Here is a 22,628-nt window from a genome sequence, read left to right on the forward strand (position 1 = left end):
AGACATTTTAACGCAGTGCGCGAGTGTCGACTATGAGTCCATGACAGAGGCGTGCCACAGCGCTTCGTATGTTAAATATGACCGCTGGCACTTGAGTTTCCTTGTGCAGCTTTGAGATCTTGAAACAGATGGTGAAATTCCGCCCGCTGCAACTTGAAGTTGACGAGAGAAATCATTGGTTGGGCAGATACGCAGAATAGAATGCTAGGATCGTGGTCTTTTCACGTGTCAACTAACATTGTGATTGGCGAGCATAACCCAGGCAGCCATGCAGATACGGAGGATGATTATCACTGCGGAAACGAGAAAATAGTCCGGACTCTAATTCGCGCATGTTGCAATTAATTTAGATCAAGTTGAGTTGTAACTAAACTTAAGTTAACGGTAGTCACCTCCAACTGTTGCACGAGAACGATGGACTGGTGCGTCACTCAAGTTTACGTTCATGCCTCATCCGACAATGCTATGGTAGCCTGGAGTTGAACATCCGCCAGCGGATTCTGTCGGACATTGCTACCCTTGAAGCGGAAACAGAAGAGGACCTCCTCACTACTCGTGACCTCATTCAATCCAAGGCCCAGCTGGCAGACGAGGAACGCAGTCCACCCAATGGTGACTTTGTGGGACGGGATGTTGAACCTCGTGCATTTATGGTACGTGCTTGCTCAACAATCGTACCTTGACTTGTTCTGAGGGTGCAGTCTGAGGCCAGGGCCCACTGTAACATTGCGTTCGGCGAACTTGTCGCGAACTTTCCGGAGGAACATATCGCGAAGCATGTCGACACCCTCATTCCAGTCCTAACGGATCTTTTGCGCGATGTGCCACGCATAGACTTTGACCGATGTCTTTCATGGGATGGTATGTCATCTCTCGTATGCTATGGTTGGTGTCCATGACCGTCCAACAGAGTGGGCCCTTCCTGACCAGCTGGTCTTTTCTACCGTTTCTGCCCTTTTACGTATCTGCAGCGCACACCCAGATTACGCAGACAGCGCCATCACCTCTATCATCACTTTCATCACTGACATTGTTGCAAACCTCAAGGAGTCCAACTGTAAGGTCTTCATTTAGCCTCCAGCGTAGGCATTCTGACATCTCCATAGCCATTGATGTGTTCACATACCTCACACCTTCTGTTCACGGACTGTACCGTGCCATCACTTCCACTCTTTACCCGTGGACCGCCTCTCAGTGGTGCCTTCTTTCTGACTCGCTCCAATCCCTTGTCGCGACTCCTGTCCTTGAACGAATCACCCGTCTCCTGCTTGACATCCATCAAGAAGCTGACTCTGATCCTGACGCCGACGTTACCTCTATCACCTTCTGCCACACTTTCCTCTCTCGATACATCGCATTTGGACGCCCACTGACCGGATACTTCATCGTATGCTGTGTCATGGAGATGCAATGGACTGTGCTTGCGCAAGCCCTCGCGAGTACTCCTCTGGTGCACAAGGGCCAGGTGCACGAAGCGGCGGCGGCGAATAAAGCGTGGGTGAATCTCATGAAATGTCCTGCAAAGGATTTAGGATTAGAGAACGATGAGGAGACGAAGGACTCATTGAGGGATACCATCAAGGACGCCCTGCAATGCTTTAGTGATCTGCTGGAGCAGATTGAGGGTATGGAAACCGAACCTCCTACTGATACGTATGTATGGGAAACCATGTCCGAGAGCCTGGTACGCATTTTTCTTCCTTAGATTGGCCAAGTGTTGTCTGACCCCATTGTTCATGAATAGAAACTAGCATCCATCTGCTCAATTGCGCTTCGAAAGCTGGATGATAATCTGCACACTCGTCTGATAGAGCTATTAAGTGACAGTGCACCCATCCTGGACAATCTTGTTCAGGAATCGGCGCTCAAGGCTACTACGGTGCTTGTGCGAAGGTTAGTCAGGCTAGGACACGCGCAGCACTTCCTTGACTTATCCTTTGCAGCTTCCCGGAGATCGCTCCGTCGTTTGCAACACATCTCCGCCGCTTCGTCACTTCTCCTCTTTCCATATTCGAGTTTGCATTCAACGCGGAGAAGCGTGCACCCCCACCTCTGACAGCGGCTGCCAAATGCCTTGCGCTTTGCATCAAAGTATGTCTTTTCTTACTTGGTTCTGTCAATACACCTCAAGCCTTCCCAGCTGTCACCTGGTGACGACTCTATCATGTCTAATATGTACTCTCTACTTAATTATATCGCTGCGACCTCCAAAGAAATATCCGAATCATCCTCTTCCAACCAACTACTTTCCAACCCCCTCTACACCTCCTCAATCACCTCTCCAGATGATAATATTACCTTCCAGAGCGATGAAACAGGCCTACACGGCTGCTCAGACGAAGAGAAGCGGCTCATTGGGATCACGACTATCTCCGTTGTAACGCGCCTTGCACTCGAGTTTCATATCGCGGGCCAGGAGGAGGTCACTAAGTTGACAATCTCAATGTTGTTGCAGCGCTTACGGACTTCGGAGCCGACTCTCGAGGCAGCGATTGCATATAACCTTGTCGACCTTGCGCTTGTAGCTCCCGAAGAGTCGTTTATAGACGTTGCGCATGCATTTTCGCTCATCAATCGCGCTACGAACATGGAGGACCCGAGATTCTCAAATAACATGGTATGAATCGAATTATGTGTCAGCGGTATGCGTGCTGATGGATAGCAGTTGTTGGCCGCACAGACGAGGCTTGCGCGAGAGCTAAACCAAAGACCAGATTTGTATGACGTATACCTGGTTGAGCTACTCACTCTCTTCGGGGACAAAGGCGTTGCTATTCAGAATGTAGCGACGTCTGACCGACATGTCAAAGTGAGTTTGCTCACACATTGTATATTTGTGCTGAACGTTCGTTTCAGACGGAAGAGATGATCGAGCAACTGGCCTCTCTACTGTTGCCGATTGAAGCACTTCTTACCCATGCGGATTACTCTCCACACCTGACTGCTTCGCAAGAGCTCACTGGCCTCTTCCGGAATATGTGGTTTCTCTGCGTCCTCTTCCACTTCACCTCTGACGAAGAGAGGGGCGCGATGACGTGGCTCACACCTGCGCTATTGAAAATTGCAACAAAGACGCCAACTCTTGTGCTCGAAAATGCTCATGACGCAGCGAGCGAAATCGAGTATAGCACTGTCATCCGGCATGAATATGCGCAGTCTGTTAGTGCTGGGTTGTTTGGATAGGGAGGCTACTTAATGATTTTTGACAGGTAATCTCAAAGCATCAATCGTTCCTTACACGCCATATTCCACATCGCGCGAGCGAGATACGCTCGTTGTCCCCAGGACAGGTAATTTTCTTGTTGATGATGCACGACGTTGAGAGTATGCGATCTGCTGCTGGTCTCCCGTTGTCATTGGTGTCATATTTCACGAATGGCAGCCTGAATCGACAGAGTAATATTAGTGTATGCATGGAGTCCGTAGCTGATAAGGTAATATTTATCTTCGCATATGGTACGCTGAACTGAATCCTCAACAGGTGATTCGTAGATGCGTTGGGGAGATGAATTCCCAAGCTTTAGAACAGGCACTACCGGTCCACCTATCGGAGGAACTTCGCAAGTTGCTTGTAGCCAGCACTCATCGCATAACTCGTGCTCGGGCCATTGCAAACAAATTCCTATACAACCTGATCACGTCATTCCCTTCTCTCATGTGCGATCCACCACTGGTGTATGCAATCCTTGAGTGCCTTACTCTTCTGCGTCACGCACGCATGCGAGACCGAGTTTATAGACGAGGTGACAGAACTGTGATTCTATCAATCGCGTAGCTAACGTTAGAATTTGATTACAGTACAACCCGGTGTACGAGTTCCACTCTGAGTGCACCGGTATCACGCTGCAGCTCACAGACGACTATAAAGTGCGAAATGATATCCTTGGACAAATGCAGCGCAATGCCAACACGTGGCTTGAACTTGCACTCGGTCGGGCTCCCATTGAGCTCCAGTCGACACTTCAGGTTCGCTTTATCGTTGACATTTGTAGTTCTTTTCCTTTTAATTCTGGTACAGAAATATCTCGCAGCTACGCAGCCGCTGATCGGTGCGGACGCAGCTGAGTTAGGGGCTTCTGTTGCAATAACATTTGCCAAGGCCTTTGGTCCTGTGCACCGACAACTTTGTAAGTCTTTGATCTTAAATTTCACATAAGTATTCAAATCTTGGTATATCGCAGCCTCTTTATGTAGCTTATCAAATTGGAAGTCTGATCGTGCCCGCGCTCTTGCCAGTCAACTTGCGAGCAAATGCTATTTTTCAGGGGAGGTTGCTGGTTTGCGACTCGCCGCTCGTAAAAGTAAGTTAATTGACCTTAAACCTTTGGGTGCTTTAACGTTTGCAAGATCAAGATTCGTTGGATAAAGTAGCTCCTCAAATGCAATGCATTGGTGTCCAGCCTTTCAAGGATAAGATGGCCGATACGATGAATGATATTCGGAATAAACGCAGTTCTTTAACTGTTCAAGATCTGAAGCGTCTATTGTTCCGCTGTGCAGCGATTCTCATATCATTGGAGAAGGTGAGACTTGGCTTTTATATACTTATGACATCCATCCTGACAATTTGCAGCGCGATTACACCTTAGTCCACTTCCTCGTCGCTCTGCCGTTCGAGGTTTTCACGCCCTCTGCGGTCGCTGTGGGTATTGAGACGTGGACGTGGGTCATTGCGGAGCGACCTAACATGGAAGTGGCCATTATGTGTGAAGTGCTCACGTCTTGGTTTGGAACTGTGAAGGAACGAAAGGGCGTTTTCTCGGCATCATCGAAGTTTGTCACATTCTGTACCTTCTGAATTGCCGAGGGATTAACGATCTACAGCTGTGTTGATCCATTCTACCATCCCATCAGTTACAGTCCAACCGACAAGGACGAAATCGATCGAGCGACAACTCATGCTCGTCGATTGCTCATGCCGCATACCTTAGTCCTACAGATGTTATTTAGTCGATTACAAGCAGCTAGATATTGGCGCCCAACTGTGATGTTTCTCATCCAGGGACTGGTTTTGCGATCTGCGCGAGCTCACAAGTTGTTCAGGTGACTTCATCAGGTTAACCGTTCAAAGCCATGTTAACGATTCGTCCAGCACCCATCCGCTGGCCCGAGAGCTACGCTACATGTTCCTTCTTTTCGGACTGGAGACGTTAAAGAGCTCTCATCTGGACGCTGTCTGTGAATGTATGCTGCGCGAAAGTTTGTATTGCACGGCATATTCGTGGTTTGCTGTTCGCCCACAGTTAGTATATTTCCCAAATTCAGTGTCAGTGATGCTAATGCTGCATAGGTGGTCTTTTGGAGCCAATCGAGTGCAGGTTGATGCTGACATCAAAGTCCTGTCCGAATTTCATGTGCATCTCCAGGGTGATTCAATCAGGAATCTGTCGTCTCTTTCGAGTCTTGCTCCCCATCAGTCTGCGTCGAAGGCCTCCCGCGAGCACAGCGGGCGTTCTCTTCCTCGCGTTGAGCTGATCAGTTGTAGTCTATGTCACGCGCCTCAAGAACATCAACCAACCGCTCCGGCTTCTGATAGAGAATGAGATATTCAGGCTTTCGGTCTGGGCCAATCCAAGCAACGAAGCGAAACGAGGCAGTGACCCTCATGGCCTGCTGGAGCGCAGTACCCTTGAGGTGAGAAATTTGATAATTCTGTAATGGTGACTCATGTAGTTTCGACAGTCGACTTGGCCTGGCGTAGTCCGAACAGTGTGGGAGGTAGACCCAGCCATAGCGGTCTATCTGACCGAGCGTTTCAAAAGCCCAGCAGCTCATGCTGAGGTTGAGAATCTGGTTCGTTCCAATACTAGCCAGGTAGTCGACACTCCAGAGGCTCTCCGATTTTTGATCGGGGATCGCTTCCGGGGTGGACAGAGACGAGAGCTGAAGGTGATTTCTGATCTACCATGTTGTGACTCGAGAGTTCACGTTTTGTCAGTATATCATCCTATGGGCGCCTGTTACCCCTGTGATCGCTGTTACTTTCTTCGAACGACGACACGGCAACGATCCACTTTTATTGCAATATGCCCATCGAGTTCTCAAGCAACATCCTGTCGATCTGACATTCTTTTTCGTTCCTCAAGTCGTCCAGGCTCTTCGATTTGATGACCTTGGTGTGTATCTGTAGCCTGTTGCTGCTATAGTTTTTGAATGCAGACTTTAGGATATATCGCACAGTTCATCTTTGAAACTGCAAATGTGTCTCAGCTCTTCTGCCACCAAATCATATGGAACATGAAGGCCAATTGCTATAAGGATGATGCTGCTGAGATCGTGAGTTTGACGTATGTTTTCATTTCTGCTCTGCTGACGCCGGATCAGGAGGATCCCATGAAACCTGCTCTAGATCGGATGACTGATATGGTGGTCGATTCACTGTCTGGTGATGCCCGATCCTTTCATGATCGGGAGTTCGGATTCTTCAACGAGGTAACATCGATTTCTGGTAAATTGAAGCCCTTCATCAAAAAGTCGAAACCTGAGAAAGAGGTGAGACCTCGAAGATCCTTCCCGCACGTAACTTGACGTATTTTTACAGGCAAAAATTGACGAAGAGATGGCCAAGATAGTTGTTGATGTTGGAGTCTACCTTCCCAGTAACCCAGACGGCATTGTTATTGACATTGATAAAAAGTCCGGTCGACCACTTCAAAGCCACGCCAAGGTGCGTACATCATTCTGTCGCTTATTTGTTGCTTAACACAACTTCACCATAGGCGCCGTTCATGGCTACTTTTAAAGTGAAGAAGGAGCGCGTTATTATTGATTCCGATCCAGAGTCTCTTTTGGATGGTGCACTCGAGAAACGTGAGGAATACGACGTTTGGCAACAGGCTATCTTCAAAGTTGGCGACGACTGTCGACAAGATGTGCTGGCCTTACAAGTCATCGCGATGTTCAAAAACATCTTCACCGGTATCGGGTTGACCCTCTATCTCTTCCCTTACAGGGTTACCGCAACTGCCGCTGGAGTGAGCACGTTCTCATTTTCATTGACACTGGAACCACACTCAATGTGCATCATAGTGTGGTGTAATTGACGTGGTGCCAAATGCCACATCTCGAGATGAGATGGGAAGAGCCACAGTAAACGACCTGCTTGACTTCTTTATTTCGAAATACGGCAGAGAAGAGACCGTTGCGTTCCAGCGTGCTTGCCTTAATTTCATCCAGTCTATGGCCGCTTATTCTGTTGCTTGCTATATCCTACAAATCAAGGACCGTCACAATGGAAACATTATGATCGACGGCGAAGGGCATATCGTGCATATCGGTAAGTTTTGGCTGTCTGATAATACATCAACTGGTATTGAACTTGATCTCAGACTTTGGATTCCTATTTGATATAGATAAGTCATTCCTTTCATGATCGTTAAATGTTTACTTACTTCGTTTTTGTCATGTATCCACGTCCTGGAGTAAGCCCCATCGTCGAATGTCGATACCTGAAGCAGTTCTCTGACTATATTTCGCAGGGAGTCAAATTTGAACCGAGCTCCTTCAAGTTAACCCATGAGATGGTGGTTCTAATGGGTGGCAGATATTCTCAAGGTTACGAACAATTCCAGCATCTCACGGTGAAGGCTTTTCTCGCTATCCGACCTCATGCAGATCAGCTCGTCAGTACAGTCCAGCTCATGCTGGGAACCGGTCTCCCGTCGTTCAAGGGTGAATCCACCATCAAGCGCCTCAAGGATCGTTTTGCGCTCGGGTTGAATGAGCGTCAAGCTGCCGAATGGATGATGGGAATCATCCGCAATGCTCATGAAAACGTGAGGAGCACAGCTTACGATGAGTTTCAACGGGTGCGTGATTCTTGCTTGCGATTATTAGACATACTTATGTGGTTTGCTCAGATACAAAATGGTGAGTCGGAAGCATACTCGGTACGATCCCTCTGAGACTTGAGGCGTTTGCAGGTATACCGTACAAGTAGCAAATGCTACTCAAGAGTCAATGGATAGCATCGAATTTAGAGATATAAATGTAAAAAAAGCTAGTCTACGCTCTTACCTTGATCCGCGTTTCAAGGCTTGGGGTTCTTCCTGATGGATAGCTCAACACCTTTGAACGGGTATCTGCGTAGGCGTATAACTTTTGAAGTCCAGGGTTTTGGTTTGTACCTTGACAATGTATACAAATCACAACCATGGTCTTCAAAAGATAATACATAGAACTATAACATTTCTAGTACCAAACGCGGAGGACTTCGGCACTGCACTTACGGATTTCCTAGCAACTGCCAGGTTTTTATGTTCCACAGCTTCGTCGTTCCGTTCGGTGAACCAGTGGCAAGTACTATTCCATCGGTACAATTTGCTTGTACCGTGCGTTTTACGCTCTTTACTGCATTAGCCTACCTCGTGTTTCCATAGACGCCCAAGACATGAGGCGCCGTTCTGATTCACACACCTTCATCAACTTGGGCTGCGGGCGGCGAATTCCTCAACAGAGTATAACTTCTCCCTGACATATCTGTACATGGGTCCAACCTGTAACTCCACAGAATACGTATCCCCTCGCGTCCAATCATGATAATGTAGTTGGTACTTCCCGGCGCTCGAATCTGGCTAGCTCTTCAGATAACATCGGCGCCGCAAAGAGGGTCTATCCGGGATGGCCGGATCAAGAATATCTTGCTGAAAAGCTACTCCACTAGATCACTAAGCTACCTGTCCGAACGGTCACAGCTCGTGTACGTCTATTCACCTTGGTTATCTCTCTCGAAACTGAGATACATCTAGCATACTGTAATATCATCACTGTCTTCCTTCCAATGCTGCTCGTCGCTCATCTCAGCTTTGCCGCAGTCATCACAATCCTACACCATACAAATGGCGGTGCAACACAGTCGTCAATTCTACTGACCCCAGAAGGCCCTCAATCCTTACCGCAGTCGAGTCCTGCGTTGAGTTGTTGATCGATTGTCACTGTGGGTGTTCGGGGATGCCATGAACAATCATGGGATCATCGGCCCCAATCCTCAACACCATGTACTATCTCCATCGTGGATATCAATTGATGCATGCTAATGAGGACGGAACAATCCATTTTCGATATAGACCGACGGGGGCAACACCAAAGCATCGCATTTATGACACGGCCATCAAGTCCACGTACTACCCCGGCGGGCTCTCACCGCAGCCTAAGGTATGCGAGCCCTGCTGAGCTGTTGACCGGTTGTCGTTGTAGGCGTAGCATGTATTTGCTTGTGTCTGTGGGCCGCAAATGATGGCATGATGCAAACCGCATGCGATCACTTGAAAAAGACGACTTGCACGAAACTGGGATAGCGGTTGCTGGAGCATACTCTTTCCTCCCAACACCCACAAGCTGCATTTCTGATCTTGATTGACCCTATAGTTGAGTAAGTATTTGAGTGGTCATCGTTACATACGTGAGTGCACTGGTGAACACCGAACGCTTCGCCAGATGTGCCATGAAATCAATAGTCAATAGTCCCACTGATCCTTGGATCACCGAGACTAGGTGAGTATCGCAACATTTCAAGCGATCTTTCACATCACAGCGACCATTGTCAACCTAACCCAATTACCATTAACATGTGCCGGTGCTGCGCGACCACAAATTAACTTCCTGGGCTGGACCACGCCTCCACTTGACTTGCGCGACACGGCGATGTAAGGCAGATCATCAGCCCAGTCTGCAGTTCGCGAAGCGAGAAGCGCTCGTGTTGTCAACTTGAAAAGCGCATGCTATACGCACCCGTCGGAACCATGCCCAACGGCTAGTGAGTCACCGCCACTGGGGTAGCGCGGTTGTCAGCTTGCCAACAGCAAAGCCAGCTTCCGTAGCAACCTTAGACTTGTTGGACATGCTGTGGCTGTGCTGCACTGGTAGCCTCTCATGAACACACTGCCGTAGGCACCAGTCTGAATGCTCCGTCCAACGATGAGCGGAAACGGTCATGATAGGACAATGCATTATCCTCTAGAGACAGTACAGCACATGTTACTATATAGTCGTATTATATGCCCCCGCCCCGATAATCTACACAGATAAGTTATTGAGTGAAGAGAAAGCAAATAAAACGCTCGACAACAGATCATTATGATGTGAAGCAGAGATGCGTAGATGCAAACTTTTGAAGACCAGTGGTGGCAATTAGAAGAGGATAGCCTATACCGCGCAGAAACGGTCGGAGAAGAGCTTGAATGCTCGATTATAGCGCACAATTATGTGGATGTGGATGTATTGTTAGAATCCAGGGTTGCAGGACATAACGCGGCCCAAGTGTCTGGAGAGTTCAGTTAGCTTACTGAAGACAACTAGCAAGGTACCCATACCTGGAATACTCGCGCTGACGGCGGGAAGTTGATTCCGGGCTTCAGCCATGACCGCCGCGAAGCCGCTAGGGAGAAGTCAGTGTATGACTCAAATATTATTACTGCATACATACTTGTTCAAATGGAAGTCAATATGGCTGGCAAACACGTCATGAGAGGTGTATCATGGAATGTAACGAGAATGTATGCTTACCAATGGAAGAACCATGGTCCAGCATTGTCCGTGACGAAACGGAAAGTAACGTTATCCCCTGGCAATCCCATACTTACGGTGTCTCTCCAGATTGGATTGACGAAGTTTGGTGTACTATTGCCCGCAACTCTCACAACGGCAAAATTGTGCTGTCAGCTGCATTAGAACAGGGAATGACACAGAAAACGAAAGGACGACGCACTCCGTGAAGGTGCATAGGATGCTAGAATGATGCTGAGTAACAGGAGTGAAATATGCCAGGACGTACTTACTGGACCACCAGGAGCTGCACCTGTTTCGGGGATGGTAATTTCCACTACCTTGTTCGGGGGAAGCTCGTATACGCTTCCGTTCGGCAGCAAATCCGCGGGATGTTGAGCCCCGCTGAGCATTTGCAACAGAACCGGTATCGGAGGATTATGGTATGTATGTTCGTTGATCGTGAAGAGGCCGTTCACGTTACCGGCAACTAAATTTATATTGACATCTGCTTTGCCAATCTCAGGGAAACCCGGGGCCGGGGTGTTCGACAAAGATGCAAGCTTTGCTTCGTTGAATGGCAAGACGTAGGGTCCACCAGAACTCGTAGGATCTTCATCGGGTGCACCCTTGTACCTAAGGATAGCTTGGTTCAAGCCACCTACAAACGTTTGGTTTGGAAAGTTGGTTGATGCGCGAACCCAGTAATTATCTACCGACTGGTTCGCGTGGACGACGACAGAGTAGCGTTGGCCAGCGTACACTGGAAGCAAATCCACAGTCTCAGGAACAGTTTCGATGCCATCAGCTTCGATGATCGTCATAGGATGGCCATCGATAGTGAAGTTAAATGATGGGTCACAAGAAAGACCAATTATGCGGAATCGGTAACGCTTGCCCTGCTCGACATTGATGACAGAAAGAGGTGATTGGGGTCCACCAGGGTAGCGCCCTAGACCATTGATGAGGGTGGAGTTGTAGGTGATGGGGCCGATGATTTTGTTCAACACAGTCGTAGGATCGTGGTACCTGAAAGAACTTGTAAGATTTGGAATGCAAAAGGCTGACAGCTCGTACCAGTCAGAAAGCGTGATTACTGTGTTCTCTGTGCCAAGGTTGGTCAATGTTCGTTCTAAACATGAAAGTAAGAAAGAATACAAACCGTCATCTACATCATACAAGTCTTTGTGTGGGTCCTCAGGGTCATATATGACAAGTGGTCCTCTAAGACCATCGCCTGGACGTAAAGCCGTGTAGCAAAGGTCGCAAAGAAAGGTACGGACACTCACAGTACTGGGTGGAATAATGTGAGTGATACCTATCGTACGACATGCCTTAGCATTTCTTCTCCATAGAAAATGGGGAGCACGAACCAATAAGTTCCAGTCTGGTTGGGTGCACTAAATTGGTGGAGGAAAGAGCGATTTGGAAGGATCGGACACTGTGTGATGAACGAAGTGCCATCGGCCCAGTTCGTCTGTTTTTGTCGGATGCCATGCCAATGCTTTGAAGGGGTATCAGAGACCTTGCGGTGACAGTCAGAATAAAGACTTACTACGCTCGTCAATAAAGGCATGTCGTTGTCATCTAATTGGTTCATAACATTGATGCTAAAGTTGTCATTCTTCAAAATATTCAGCTTCAGACGTAAATAAAATGCTCGCGCGAACCTTCTGCGCCTTGATGAGAGGGCCAGGAAAAATCCCTCCTGCAAGTGTAGCCCTGTACGAGAGGAAGATGAAGAGGCATAGGGAAACATGTAAGCATGAACTCACGACCGTGTAAAGCCGTCGGGCGAGATTACTCTATTAGTGATAGCGAGTCCAGTGATTGATGGGATGGTGGACGGGGGCGCGCTAGGTGGCGAGCGCTGTGGTTCAGAGTTGGATCTTGGAGTTACCGACGCTGCACGTGATGAGGCAAGAAGACAGCCAGCGAGGACAGCGTAGAAAAACATTATGAGCAGGATGACATAAACTATGCTGCTGAACCTCGGCAGCAGACGTGGAGTCTAACTCGAAGGTAACCGTTAACGGAATAGACAAATCTGCAGACTTCTTATATGCGCGATTGTGTCGAGCCGACAAGCCTGTGATGGCAGCATTCTAAGTTGATGGACAGCCGGAGCGCCGGAGCGTTGCTAGAGCCACAGACCACTCTGGATGCGCAAAATGACAAGCAGTGCACATTGTGAAATTGGATATGTTCAGGATTTCGTACAGGTTAGTTGCTCTGAATCAAAACGGCCGAAATCATGACAACAGGTGACGCACCGTGATTGGATAGTTGCAGTGAGAAGCGACTGTAAAATTCACCCGATGATCTGCATCATAAAATCTGCTGCGCTGCTGCAGTGGGATGAACATTATGGTCAACTGCTAGGTTTGAAACCTTGGCAGTTTGCTGCCCGCTCTTCCAGTGGACCAAATCATATACCGCGCATCAAATGAAGTGGACGTTCAAGTTTGAAAGCCCCAAAAAGTGTGATCAGTGGCAGCTTGAAACCGTTAGCTCTGACGTGGCGTCGAGAGTCGAGACTCGCTAGCGCGAGCACTGGGAACTGGTGGAAGGGCGTAACCACCAAGATGGTCAGGTGACTCGGTTTGCACAGAACCGCATCAGTCAATTGGTGGCAGTTTGACAACCAACCATTAATATTGCTGCAATGGAGAAAATCATTAATCAATAACCAATTCAACTATTGGAGTAAGGGGTACTTTTCAGCCTCTTTCAGCGGGCCTAAACCCGATATATCACACAGGCCGACGCTTTCCAGTAAGTCCGACATAAGACGGCCCAGTAAAGCTTGGTGACCACTGAGTCAACTGACAGTTGCACGATGAGTCCATTTCACCGCACTAGGCTGTGCTTCAAGCCGACGGCGCACTAAACTCGATTTAGTATGTCGTTCAATACGTCGGGTTCCTGTGTTTACAACGTTAGGTTACCGTTCCGGCCCCCGGGGTACGACATAACTCATGCAATGCTGCTCTTGAGCTAGCTCGTACTGTATCCTGGACGGTGCTTCAAGAGGTGTATAAGAACCAGATCCTTGTTTTATACTGACAAAGTCATTACACGACGAAGACTTGTTTCAATCTCAAAGTACCATAAATGCGACGTATTTATTGAAGTGCGCCGCGGTGTGTCCGGTGGTTTGCACATGGATCAATATTGTGCCCCAGCGCTCCGAGTCATCCATAAAGTTGGTGTACCTGTCTGCCCTAGTTAGATACATATTTTTGTCAGGCTGAGCTTGGGCTGAGCTCCACTAGGCTCCACCAAGTGTCAGATGAGCTAAATTTCGTTGTTGGTGCGCTGATACTTGTGTACTGGTGCCTAGTACTCAGTGCACTTGTCCCTGATGGGTTTTCTAATTTCCGGGGCGCTCGCGTGCTAATCGGATGCACATTGCAGCGTCCCAAATCGGTGCTAGTTCTCTTCAACGGAGGACTCTCCACAGCCTCACAATGCAGGGCACCTTTTATCTCACCCACACTTTCAAGTTGTGCACTGGTGACGAATCACAACCTTCAATCTGCTTCCAGCGCTCTGCTCGCTGCACATCTCAATCATCAGAATTGGTTTTGTATTCTCCTGCCTAAATCCGCCATCATTCAAATCCTGCACAATACAAGTACCGCACGGCCGTCAAACTGCAGCCGAATCTATGCAAGCCCTGCCTAAGTATTGAACGACTTCACTCCGGGTATCAGGGAGCGTTATTAATCATGGATTAAATACTTAGGATCACTGGGAGCTCATGTGAGTATTACAATATTCAGGCAATGTTTGACGGCCATCATGCCAGTCAAATGTTTTAGCGAATGTTCTTTTTTATCACCATCGTGAATGTCAATTACCACATGCTGATGAGGATGAAATGATAGATAAATTTTCAGATCACAGATCCGAGCGTGCGGCAATTCGACCCTGTGTTTGTATTATCGAATCGAGGCAGTTCGTTATCAGTGTGTTTTGCAGGGTGTAACTCCTGAGACGCATTGAATGCGAGCGTGGATAACACGGTTCAGTGGCACTAGGGCGGTCTGATTCGGACGCTAATCTACATTGGTCGCTGGGGTTTTTACCTTTGTATCTACGACTTTCGGGATCGTTGAGCTTCCGCTTGTTCCACAAAGCGAGCAGTTGGCAAATACATACACAGGTCGCATCCCCACTGGCAAGCACTGGCATGTATCATTGTCTCGAAGTATCTGAGGCCTACATAGAATGGACGCTGCTGACCGTTGACTTTTGCGTAGCTAAACTGGTTGTCCAGGCCCAGTGGATGTAATTCTGTCGATTGAATTTCATATCAGCAAGGTGGCATCACATGATCGGCATCGCTAGTCAAGCAGCACGGTGAAAAAGTGGCCTCGGGAGGCCCGAGTCTGCAAGAAGCGTTACTTTAATATTAATCCTATCATCATGGAGCTCGGCGTTCTCCAATGCGTTGATTGTGCAGGCTAGCTAAAGAGAGCTATAGACTAGTATTTCGTCCAGGGACATTAAAATGTATCGTGTGTAGTACGGCGCTCACACTGCGCACGCCAAGCTTGCTTTACATGTGGAGGACGCGAGGCTCACAATCACCCCTGGATAAGATCTGTTCGTCGTACTGCGATTGAAGCCATGCTAGAGAGGACTCTAGCCCGTCTAGCGCGGCCGTCTCCATTTTGGCGCGGATATAGGTGGATTGCGAGTAAGTTGCTCACAACCCCACATTGCTACGTTAGCATTGAAGTGTACGTATTCCCTAGCTACATGGTCGGGTTATCACAGTCCCTGGAATCGGCGGAAAAGGTTCCTTGGGTACAATAACATCGCCCGGTGACCATTCGAGCCTTCTTCCGACCCATATCGTAAGGTTTCTCTATTCCATTATTTGTTATTTATAAGAATATTGGTATGCAGAGCTCCTTGTCCAATATGAGAAGCATCCCATCGAGATGTACGGTATACCTGGTGAACTACAAGAGACTGACTGTGATGCTGCATCGATACTTTTCCTCAAGGCGAAGTGATGGTACTGCTCAACATTTCGATCTCGTGGAAGGGTGTTATGAATGCAAGCTCTCTCCCGGAACAGGTGCGAGTGGGCCATTATGAACTATCGGATGTCTACGGAAAGGTAAGAGCTTTGATGGATATGATCATGCTTGTACCGTCACTACATAAAAACACAGCACAGCGAGGAGACCGATAACTGAATTTCATCTTCGCATGAATATGGCGGTTTGCATGGCGAAGCTTCGTATGAAGTGATGTCAGCTGGTAGACAGCTATTGAAATCAGATGACTCTTTTCTCCCGGGCGTTTCTCATCCCGGGGCGGAAGGCCACAATAGTTCGCCGATCTACGTCCGTCACGTCCTCCACAATTACAATTACGACGGACTCCTTGTGGCTGGGAGTGCGATCGCGGAGATATAGAGTCCAGTCCTTCTGATAAAAGAGGATGATTTTGGAAGCAAGGGATTCTTGGACCGTCCATTCGCGTGCGTTTCAAACGCTCTTCGCCAGTGCACCAGATTTTGACGATGGCAGAACATCCGACAGGTAGACGACCGTGAGCGCGGAATGATGATACCAGACAAACATAGAGTTGATTGACTCGATATTGTTGCTCCTATTGATGCAGCATGTATCGCTCCATGTCCAGCGATACCCCGCATCGCGGGCAGTTTTGCAGAAGGAATGCAACTTCGTGATACTGCCAACCGGATCCAACACATACACGACCTTGCCCCGGACATCGAGTAACAGCGGCTCCTTCACTTCCCACCTATGCGACAGCATGGCATAACGGAAGTACATCGCCGCCACTGTGTTGATGTAAAACCCACTGATGTTGCCAAAATGTTAGATTGGTGGTGGCACCTTGATTGCATACTGAAGCGCATTATCCCAGTCGTGTCTGCGTTCCATAACGAATGAGCGATTGGCATACGAGGTGTAGTTGTTGCCATCAGCGTTGATATTTTGCGTGAGTAGCAGGTCAGCTGTGGACAAGTCCCCCGCGATACATGCATTGCGAAGATTTGCGTTGATAACGAGGATCTGACATATGAAGTATTGGCTTGCGTTGTCGGATTCAAGGATGGAAACTGCCTGTGAATCAGAGACTTGAGCCTTCACATCTGAAAGACAATAAGCAAGATGTAAAATGCGGGATAATCAACGGGAAAGTACCTTTGACGTCAGTTTCTTGAAAGCCTCCTTGGGTACTTCCCACTCTGAGATCATCCTGTCGCCACCTCTAGTGAGTATATGGTTGCCGGAGAAAGTGACACATTCCATCAAATACGAACTCTGGAAGATAGCAACGGTTTGTCAATCTGAGAGACGCCAGATATGGACAGGGTCGTTATATGCTGCAGAAGCGATAAGCATGCCAGCAGGATGAATGGCAATGTCGGAGATGATGCCAGTACAACCCCGATTATATGGTTCACCAACCTGCTTCCAGGTTGATGAATCCCACTCCCGTCACATAGTCGGATCCTGATGATCACCCGCTGTGAGAAGGCGAGCGCCATCAGGCGTCCACGCGAGTAATAAATTCCTCGCAATATGGTCCTTGAACTTTGCAACACATTTATTATATTTCTTGGTGCCTGTATTATAAATTTCGATACATCATGTTGCAAGGGCAAGAAGTTCACCAAACGGAGAATACCGAATGCTGCGAACATGGTTTAAGCACTCAATTGAATTCCCCTATAGCTGCCACGTTTTCGTACTTCGAAGTTTCATCCCTAGGTAGGATGAACCAGTTGCCAGCACTGTACCAGAAGAAAAGTCCAGCGATAAGATATGGCTGGAGTGGGCTTTGATGGGCTGGGTGAGAGGTTCCCCAGTTTCTCCCTGCCAGCAGGAAGCAACTGCAGTCAATGCATGTCAAGGACGATTTCATATTCGAAAACAAAGGATGGGTGCATGGACGTTTTAACGGTGATGATGCGCGAACGCAGAAGGAATTAGAAGAAGGGCTGTAGGCTTAAGCAGGTTCACGTCAGAGATGCATATGGCCGGCGTCTGTGGCGCCCTTCATATCAAGCGGTATGGTTCGTGGCACTGGGAACTTGACAGATGAGTGATACCATCCAGAGTTCTGGGGCAATTGGAAACTTCCAAAGCAGCCAAAAAAATAGACCCCGTCGTGCGAGCTGGGCACAGCTCTATTTTGTCACTGCACCCTAGCAAAAGCGTTAATATGGCTATTGGTATGAACTTTAGTATGATACTCACCTTAAATTTATACGTTGCGTCGGAACAGGTGTTGCATCAACCTAGGCCTTACCTAGCTAATAGGCATAGCTTATTTGTTCTTCTGTTTGGCCTTATATTGACAAACAATTGACAATGGGGTAACAGTACTTGAAAAGTCACATTCGCGTCTTCCTGGACCCTCTCTCAAGGAAAAGTTGTATCCCCGTGCACTTCATTGTTCATGATAGTGGAGCAACCACTACCGCAGGTTGCAGGACAAGAAGGATGTCGGTTTAAACCATAAAGCACTACGAGCGCGCCACTGATCTCTGCCCTGTCGCCCCGTGACACTGTTCAATCTAGCTTCTGCAAAGTTTGTTAGTCGCCAGGCTAATGAAACATACCTCAACCTCAACAACCCTGGCTTTGTTTGTTTCACACACCCTTGATTTACGTCCCACTGACCCATCACCCAGCCCCATCTTGTCATTGCTCTGTTATCTCGTTCCGCGAACAGAGTGTACACTTCACAAGGTTGCACTGGCTTTCTACCTGCGATCTCCTCACCAAAGATTCCTCCATCCGAGTGCTTTTAAAGCAGCCACGCCCATCAAGCAGCCTAAATTCCACAAGGGACACATACCTCCCCTATCCGTTTCCTTTGACAAAGAGGAGAGCGCACATTCTCAACGTGCGAAGAAGCCCCATACGAGGGAACCTTTGTGGTTGCTTCTCGCGTCCCATGCTCTTGCACGACAGCTCCTTTCCCTATTGGCAGCATCGCAAATTACAACTGCAAGTTCTGTGCACAAGGATCTGACTAAGAAACGCGAGTCAGGGCTTCCGAATGAAATAAACAGCCTCCGTCTCGGGAACTCTGTCTGGGGACTTGAGTCTGAAAACATAAATGCAAAAGAAATGGTAAGGGCTTAGGGTTGGCCTAAGGCGACTGACGAAAACTGATTGCAGAAAGCACCACACTAATTTCATCATGCAGCCCGCAGTTGACGTACGTATCGATGTTTTGAATAGGCGGCGGGGGGGATGTATAGCCTGCGAGGTGCTCGCCTACGTTATTATCACATGAATGGGTACGATTTAGAGCCGATGTCTTGATCTATTATGACGTTGTTAGCTTTTTGTAGGGTAGGGGCGTGATCTGGATGAGAACGCAAATAAATGAACAAGCCAAATGGCATAACTCGCCTCTTGAGTCCGGACTAGGTCTGGGCTGTGGGAAATCAATATTCAATGCTTGCATAAATCACAGATATCTTCGCCAGTACTCAGGCTTACTACGCCATCATTCGAATATTCAATGACAATGACAATGTTCAACCTCTCCCCATGTACGTGCATCAATATCAAACCCAAAGATTAGTATTTACGCCACGCTGATTTCTTGTCCTCCATATAGTGATTATTCCGGGACTGTCTGACTCGACGCCCCGTCATGTCTCTTTCAATGTTCTTTGGAACAAATAGCTTGAATATATATTACGACGAAATACTTGCGAATACCTATGTCTAGATCTCCTTGAAATCCGCTCAGCTGCAACACCAAATAAATAAGTACCACGCCGAAACTTAAAATCAAGAAAAAATGCCAGATTCTCCTGCTCCCTGCATAGCACCACAGATTACTGTTAACTCCATTGATCATTTCCATGCTACACGCCACTGCCTGTCGATATTTGCACACGCTCCTGGAAAGCGATTGAGGTCATGGCTGTTGCTGCATCAGAGTCTGCCACGAGCCGAGCGCCATATTCTCGAATGCCTAGGATGAGGCGTGGTCCCAGCACAAAGGACTGTATGACTAGCAAAATCTGACCAAAACCAAGAAAAATCTGAGTTTCCAGGGAAGCTAGGTCCTATAGAAATGATGAACTGCGGTCGCATGCAGAGGTCAGTGAAAGATTGACATACCGCGAAGAGCGTCGGAGACAAATAATATACGAGGTAGAAGCAAGACACGGCAGCAAAACTAGCACGTTCAATCATTGAGCGGAAAAGGGAACCATATTCACAACATGAGCTCACCTCGCAAAGTAAAGCACATGGGATTTTATCAACACCGTGAAACAGTCGCTGATAATCCCTCCTGGCAAATTTTGTCGCAGTTCACGGAAGTGTTTTACAGCAATCCAGACTGCGAGACACAGCGCGAGGACCTCCCAGACAGTGCCGAGTATCCAAGTTATGGAAGCCATAAGTGAGGAATTGTCCGTACCACCGCCAATCATGCACACATAGTTGCCAGAGAGAATGAGTCCCTCTTGTATTCATCAGTGAGCGCCATGCACGGTTTTCATTCATAATTAAGTGTACCTCCTAAAGCATCCATCGCTGCTGTTATTGTGACCACTGCGTCGAAAATGTTGACAGCCAAGGACACAACGACGAGAAATATCAGGATTTTTGTGGATCGTTGATACATGGCATATAACCGAGTGATCATGATGACTGCAACATGTTTCGGTCAAGTCAACATCATAGGTCTTGTAACTGCACAACTCACCACTCAGCATTGGAAGTGCCACAAAATTCGTAAATTCCCACACGAAGAACATATTCTGGCCTGAGAAATCTGGTTAGTGATGGGCCTTGGGTGGATCACACACTAAAAACAGACTCACATCTGTAGTAGTCATGATAGTAAACGAAGAAGCTGGTCAAGAATGACACTCACTCCTACAGGGCGTCGCGGTTAATTGAATGCGAATAGCAGGCATCGGTGCAGAAGACTCACTGCATCTGTCAAGAAGATCGTAGGAACATTGACTGTATGCCACTGGTCAGAAGATACAAACACGGTGAATACGAGAAGACATACACAGCATGTTTACGCTGGTTGTGAGAGATGGTCGATTAGCACAACACCAATTGCTAAGTCTTCTGAACATACAAAGCACATAAAAATCCAAGATAGCGCACCTAGAATATTTTCAAGTCAGCAAAACTTCACAATAGGCAAGATACATACAGTCAGATAGAGAACGGTCATCAGGGACCAACGTTGCCTCTGTCGCAAATCAATATTGTTCTTCTGACGTGGAACTGTGCTCACCCAGATCAGTTCGACCTACAAGCAAATCTTAGCGAGATGGCTGCTGAGGTCATAGCATCAACATACCTCTTGTCCGAACGTAAGGGCTGGAAATACTTATGAGAAATCAGCAATTCTCCAATGACATTATGCTCACCCCAATCATACGCCACTACAGCACCAGCGGCAACTGGAAAACCACAATAGTCAGATCGAGAAATCAGCGCCGAAATCTGACTGCTCTTCACGAACCTGCAAAATAGCTGCTATTACGCCAAGAGTTGATGAGTGGCCAATAAATAGGGTTGTTTGAGACTATTGTCATACTGTTAGAGGATGAATGTGAGGGAGCGGGAAACTTGGTGGGATGATATTCGCGCTAGATATACCACCATCCAGCGCTTGGATGACCGAAATGAGACCGAGGGATGATAAGTGATGTATACAGGTTCTAGTACTAATAAATCTCCTCGTGTGATTGACTTCCCTTCTAGTAATAGTGTCATCACTTGCATAAGATCAACAATGACTCATTGCGTCGGCATGATATCAGCCGTTAGAAATAGTAGGGGAGATCCACCTACCCAGGCTAGCAATACCTCCCTCCAAGTACATATCCCAACCTGGTCCTTGTCTCTTTGTCACTTCACGCACACCTTCTCGCTCTCTGCCTCCCTCATTGGGCTATCCTATTCTAAGGATGTCGAAAATGATCAGCGCCGAATTTTTGATTTGCATCGTGGAGTTGGTGCGGTAGTTACAAGCACTGTGATTGATATCTGATGGAGATACAAGCAATCCCTAGATCAAGACAGCACTGAGAGACGACATGAGCGAAAAGAAGAGTCGAACACACTGTTATGACTGCATGAAGCCCGACTTGTGGTTCTTTGCACTGTACAGCTTGATTTTGTGAATCTTGATGGTAATATTATTAATACGAGCCTCAGCAACATCTATGATATCCCAGGGCTGAAGGGGGTAATACTTTGTCGGCAGGCCATCAGAAAAGTCAGATAAAGTTTGAACAAGATAATACACTTGCCATACAGCTGCCAACGCACACCCTCAACGCTTAATCGAATGAAAACGGCAAAACATGCCATCATAAATGCACCATGCAGTTGTTGTGCATGCAGGAGTCGAGCTCTGCTCGCGTTGTTCGTAGGGTAGGGACATTGGATTGGAACAACGCCTGTGCTTAATCAGGCAATAAAATACTGATTTACACAAGATTTACATAAAAATGTGGGGCTTGAACACCGCAAATTCGATGAAAGAACGTAATTTTAAGATTTGTTCGTGATTCCGACACTTGTTCCGACGCCGTTCTCAAGATGTGTCCATCACGACAAAGCGATCAAGTACTTCCCACACATGCTGATGGTATTGGGCGCAGGGGAAGTTTGCCAAAGAAATTCAGTTTACTTCTCATATTTTGCTACGAAACATCATAACTTCGCGCACCAAGGCAATGGTCAAGACCTCAAGGAGGCGATCGCACTTAACGAAGAAGCGTTAGCTTTGCACCCCCATATCAGGCCAGGTCATTGAATAACCTGGCGTTAGTGCACTCAGGCTCCGCCCGCTTCCAGAACCGAGGCAATGATCAAGACCTCCACCAACCCACCATGATTCACAGGGAGGCGCAGAAACCATCTTAATACTCTTCGAGCAACAAGCCAATCACCAAGATGTCGATGAAGCGGTGGCTTCGCAAGAAGTTGATCACCGTGATTGACCTAATGCGTTGAATAATCTTGCGACTGTGCTCGTCACCCGCTTTGATCATCCCCTTATTTGTTCTTCTATTTGTTATTGAGAAACAATTGATGATGGGTCTCTGCGGTAACTTGAGGTACTTTCAATATTATTTGTGACTG

The 22,628-nt window shown here is 47.7% G+C and overlaps 5 protein-coding genes across 5 annotated transcripts; 1 reads left to right on the forward strand and 4 right to left on the reverse strand.

The window, feature by feature from the left end:
• Positions 1-414: 414 nt before the first annotated feature.
• Positions 415-7,961, forward strand: DEU56DRAFT_790388 (uncharacterized protein; the record flags this gene model as incomplete). Its single annotated transcript, XM_041352601.1, has 31 exons — positions 415-422; positions 473-653; positions 702-861; positions 911-1,057; positions 1,107-1,684; positions 1,745-1,893; positions 1,944-2,091; positions 2,141-2,617; positions 2,666-2,809; positions 2,857-3,159; positions 3,210-3,434; positions 3,482-3,707; positions 3,739-3,743; positions 3,799-3,966; positions 4,019-4,127; positions 4,182-4,301; positions 4,348-4,523; positions 4,574-4,773; positions 4,825-5,043; positions 5,093-5,242; positions 5,291-5,436; positions 5,486-5,634; positions 5,683-5,889; positions 5,939-6,116; positions 6,167-6,276; positions 6,325-6,492; positions 6,542-6,667; positions 6,720-6,974; positions 7,030-7,266; positions 7,479-7,808; positions 7,913-7,961. The coding sequence occupies 31 exons, from the start codon at positions 415-417 to the stop codon at positions 7,937-7,939; spliced, it is 5,826 nt and encodes a 1,941-aa protein (XP_041210864.1). The 3' UTR covers positions 7,940-7,961.
• A 1,847-nt stretch (positions 7,962-9,808) lies between these two features.
• On the reverse strand, positions 9,809-12,352 carry DEU56DRAFT_935713 (laccase; the record flags this gene model as incomplete). Its single annotated transcript, XM_041358800.1, has 13 exons — positions 9,809-10,261; positions 10,311-10,375; positions 10,424-10,447; positions 10,504-10,652; positions 10,706-10,726; positions 10,776-11,511; positions 11,560-11,587; positions 11,645-11,719; positions 11,772-11,800; positions 11,856-11,986; positions 12,038-12,106; positions 12,153-12,204; positions 12,258-12,352. Coding segments are annotated over 13 exons (1,536 nt in total), but the record flags the coding sequence as incomplete, so codon positions are not given.
• Positions 12,353-15,989: 3,637 nt separating this feature from the next.
• On the reverse strand, positions 15,990-16,730 carry DEU56DRAFT_910509 (uncharacterized protein; the record flags this gene model as incomplete). The annotated part of the gene is made up of 3 exons (XM_041357180.1): positions 15,990-16,329; positions 16,378-16,616; positions 16,677-16,730. 3 exons carry the CDS (start codon positions 16,728-16,730, stop codon positions 15,990-15,992), a joined length of 633 nt encoding a protein of 210 aa, XP_041210866.1.
• A 1,652-nt stretch (positions 16,731-18,382) lies between these two features.
• Positions 18,383-18,906, reverse strand: DEU56DRAFT_790426 (uncharacterized protein; the record flags this gene model as incomplete). Its single annotated transcript, XM_041352602.1, is given in 3 exon segments — positions 18,383-18,557; positions 18,586-18,719; positions 18,732-18,906. 2 exon segments carry the CDS (start codon positions 18,687-18,689, stop codon positions 18,383-18,385), a joined length of 279 nt encoding a protein of 92 aa, XP_041210867.1. The 5' UTR covers positions 18,690-18,719; positions 18,732-18,906.
• A 2,696-nt stretch (positions 18,907-21,602) lies between these two features.
• Positions 21,603-21,846, reverse strand: DEU56DRAFT_790451 (uncharacterized protein; the record flags this gene model as incomplete). Its single annotated transcript, XM_041352603.1, has 2 exons — positions 21,603-21,812; positions 21,837-21,846. 2 exons carry the CDS (start codon positions 21,844-21,846, stop codon positions 21,604-21,606), a joined length of 219 nt encoding a protein of 72 aa, XP_041210868.1.
• Positions 21,847-22,628: the final 782 nt, after the last annotated feature.

This window comes from Suillus clintonianus (assembly GCF_016758775.1).
Source record: "Suillus clintonianus strain FC179 chromosome Unknown DEU56scaffold_19, whole genome shotgun sequence".
In the NCBI taxonomy this organism is placed as follows: Eukaryota; Fungi; Basidiomycota; class Agaricomycetes; order Boletales; family Suillaceae; genus Suillus; species Suillus clintonianus.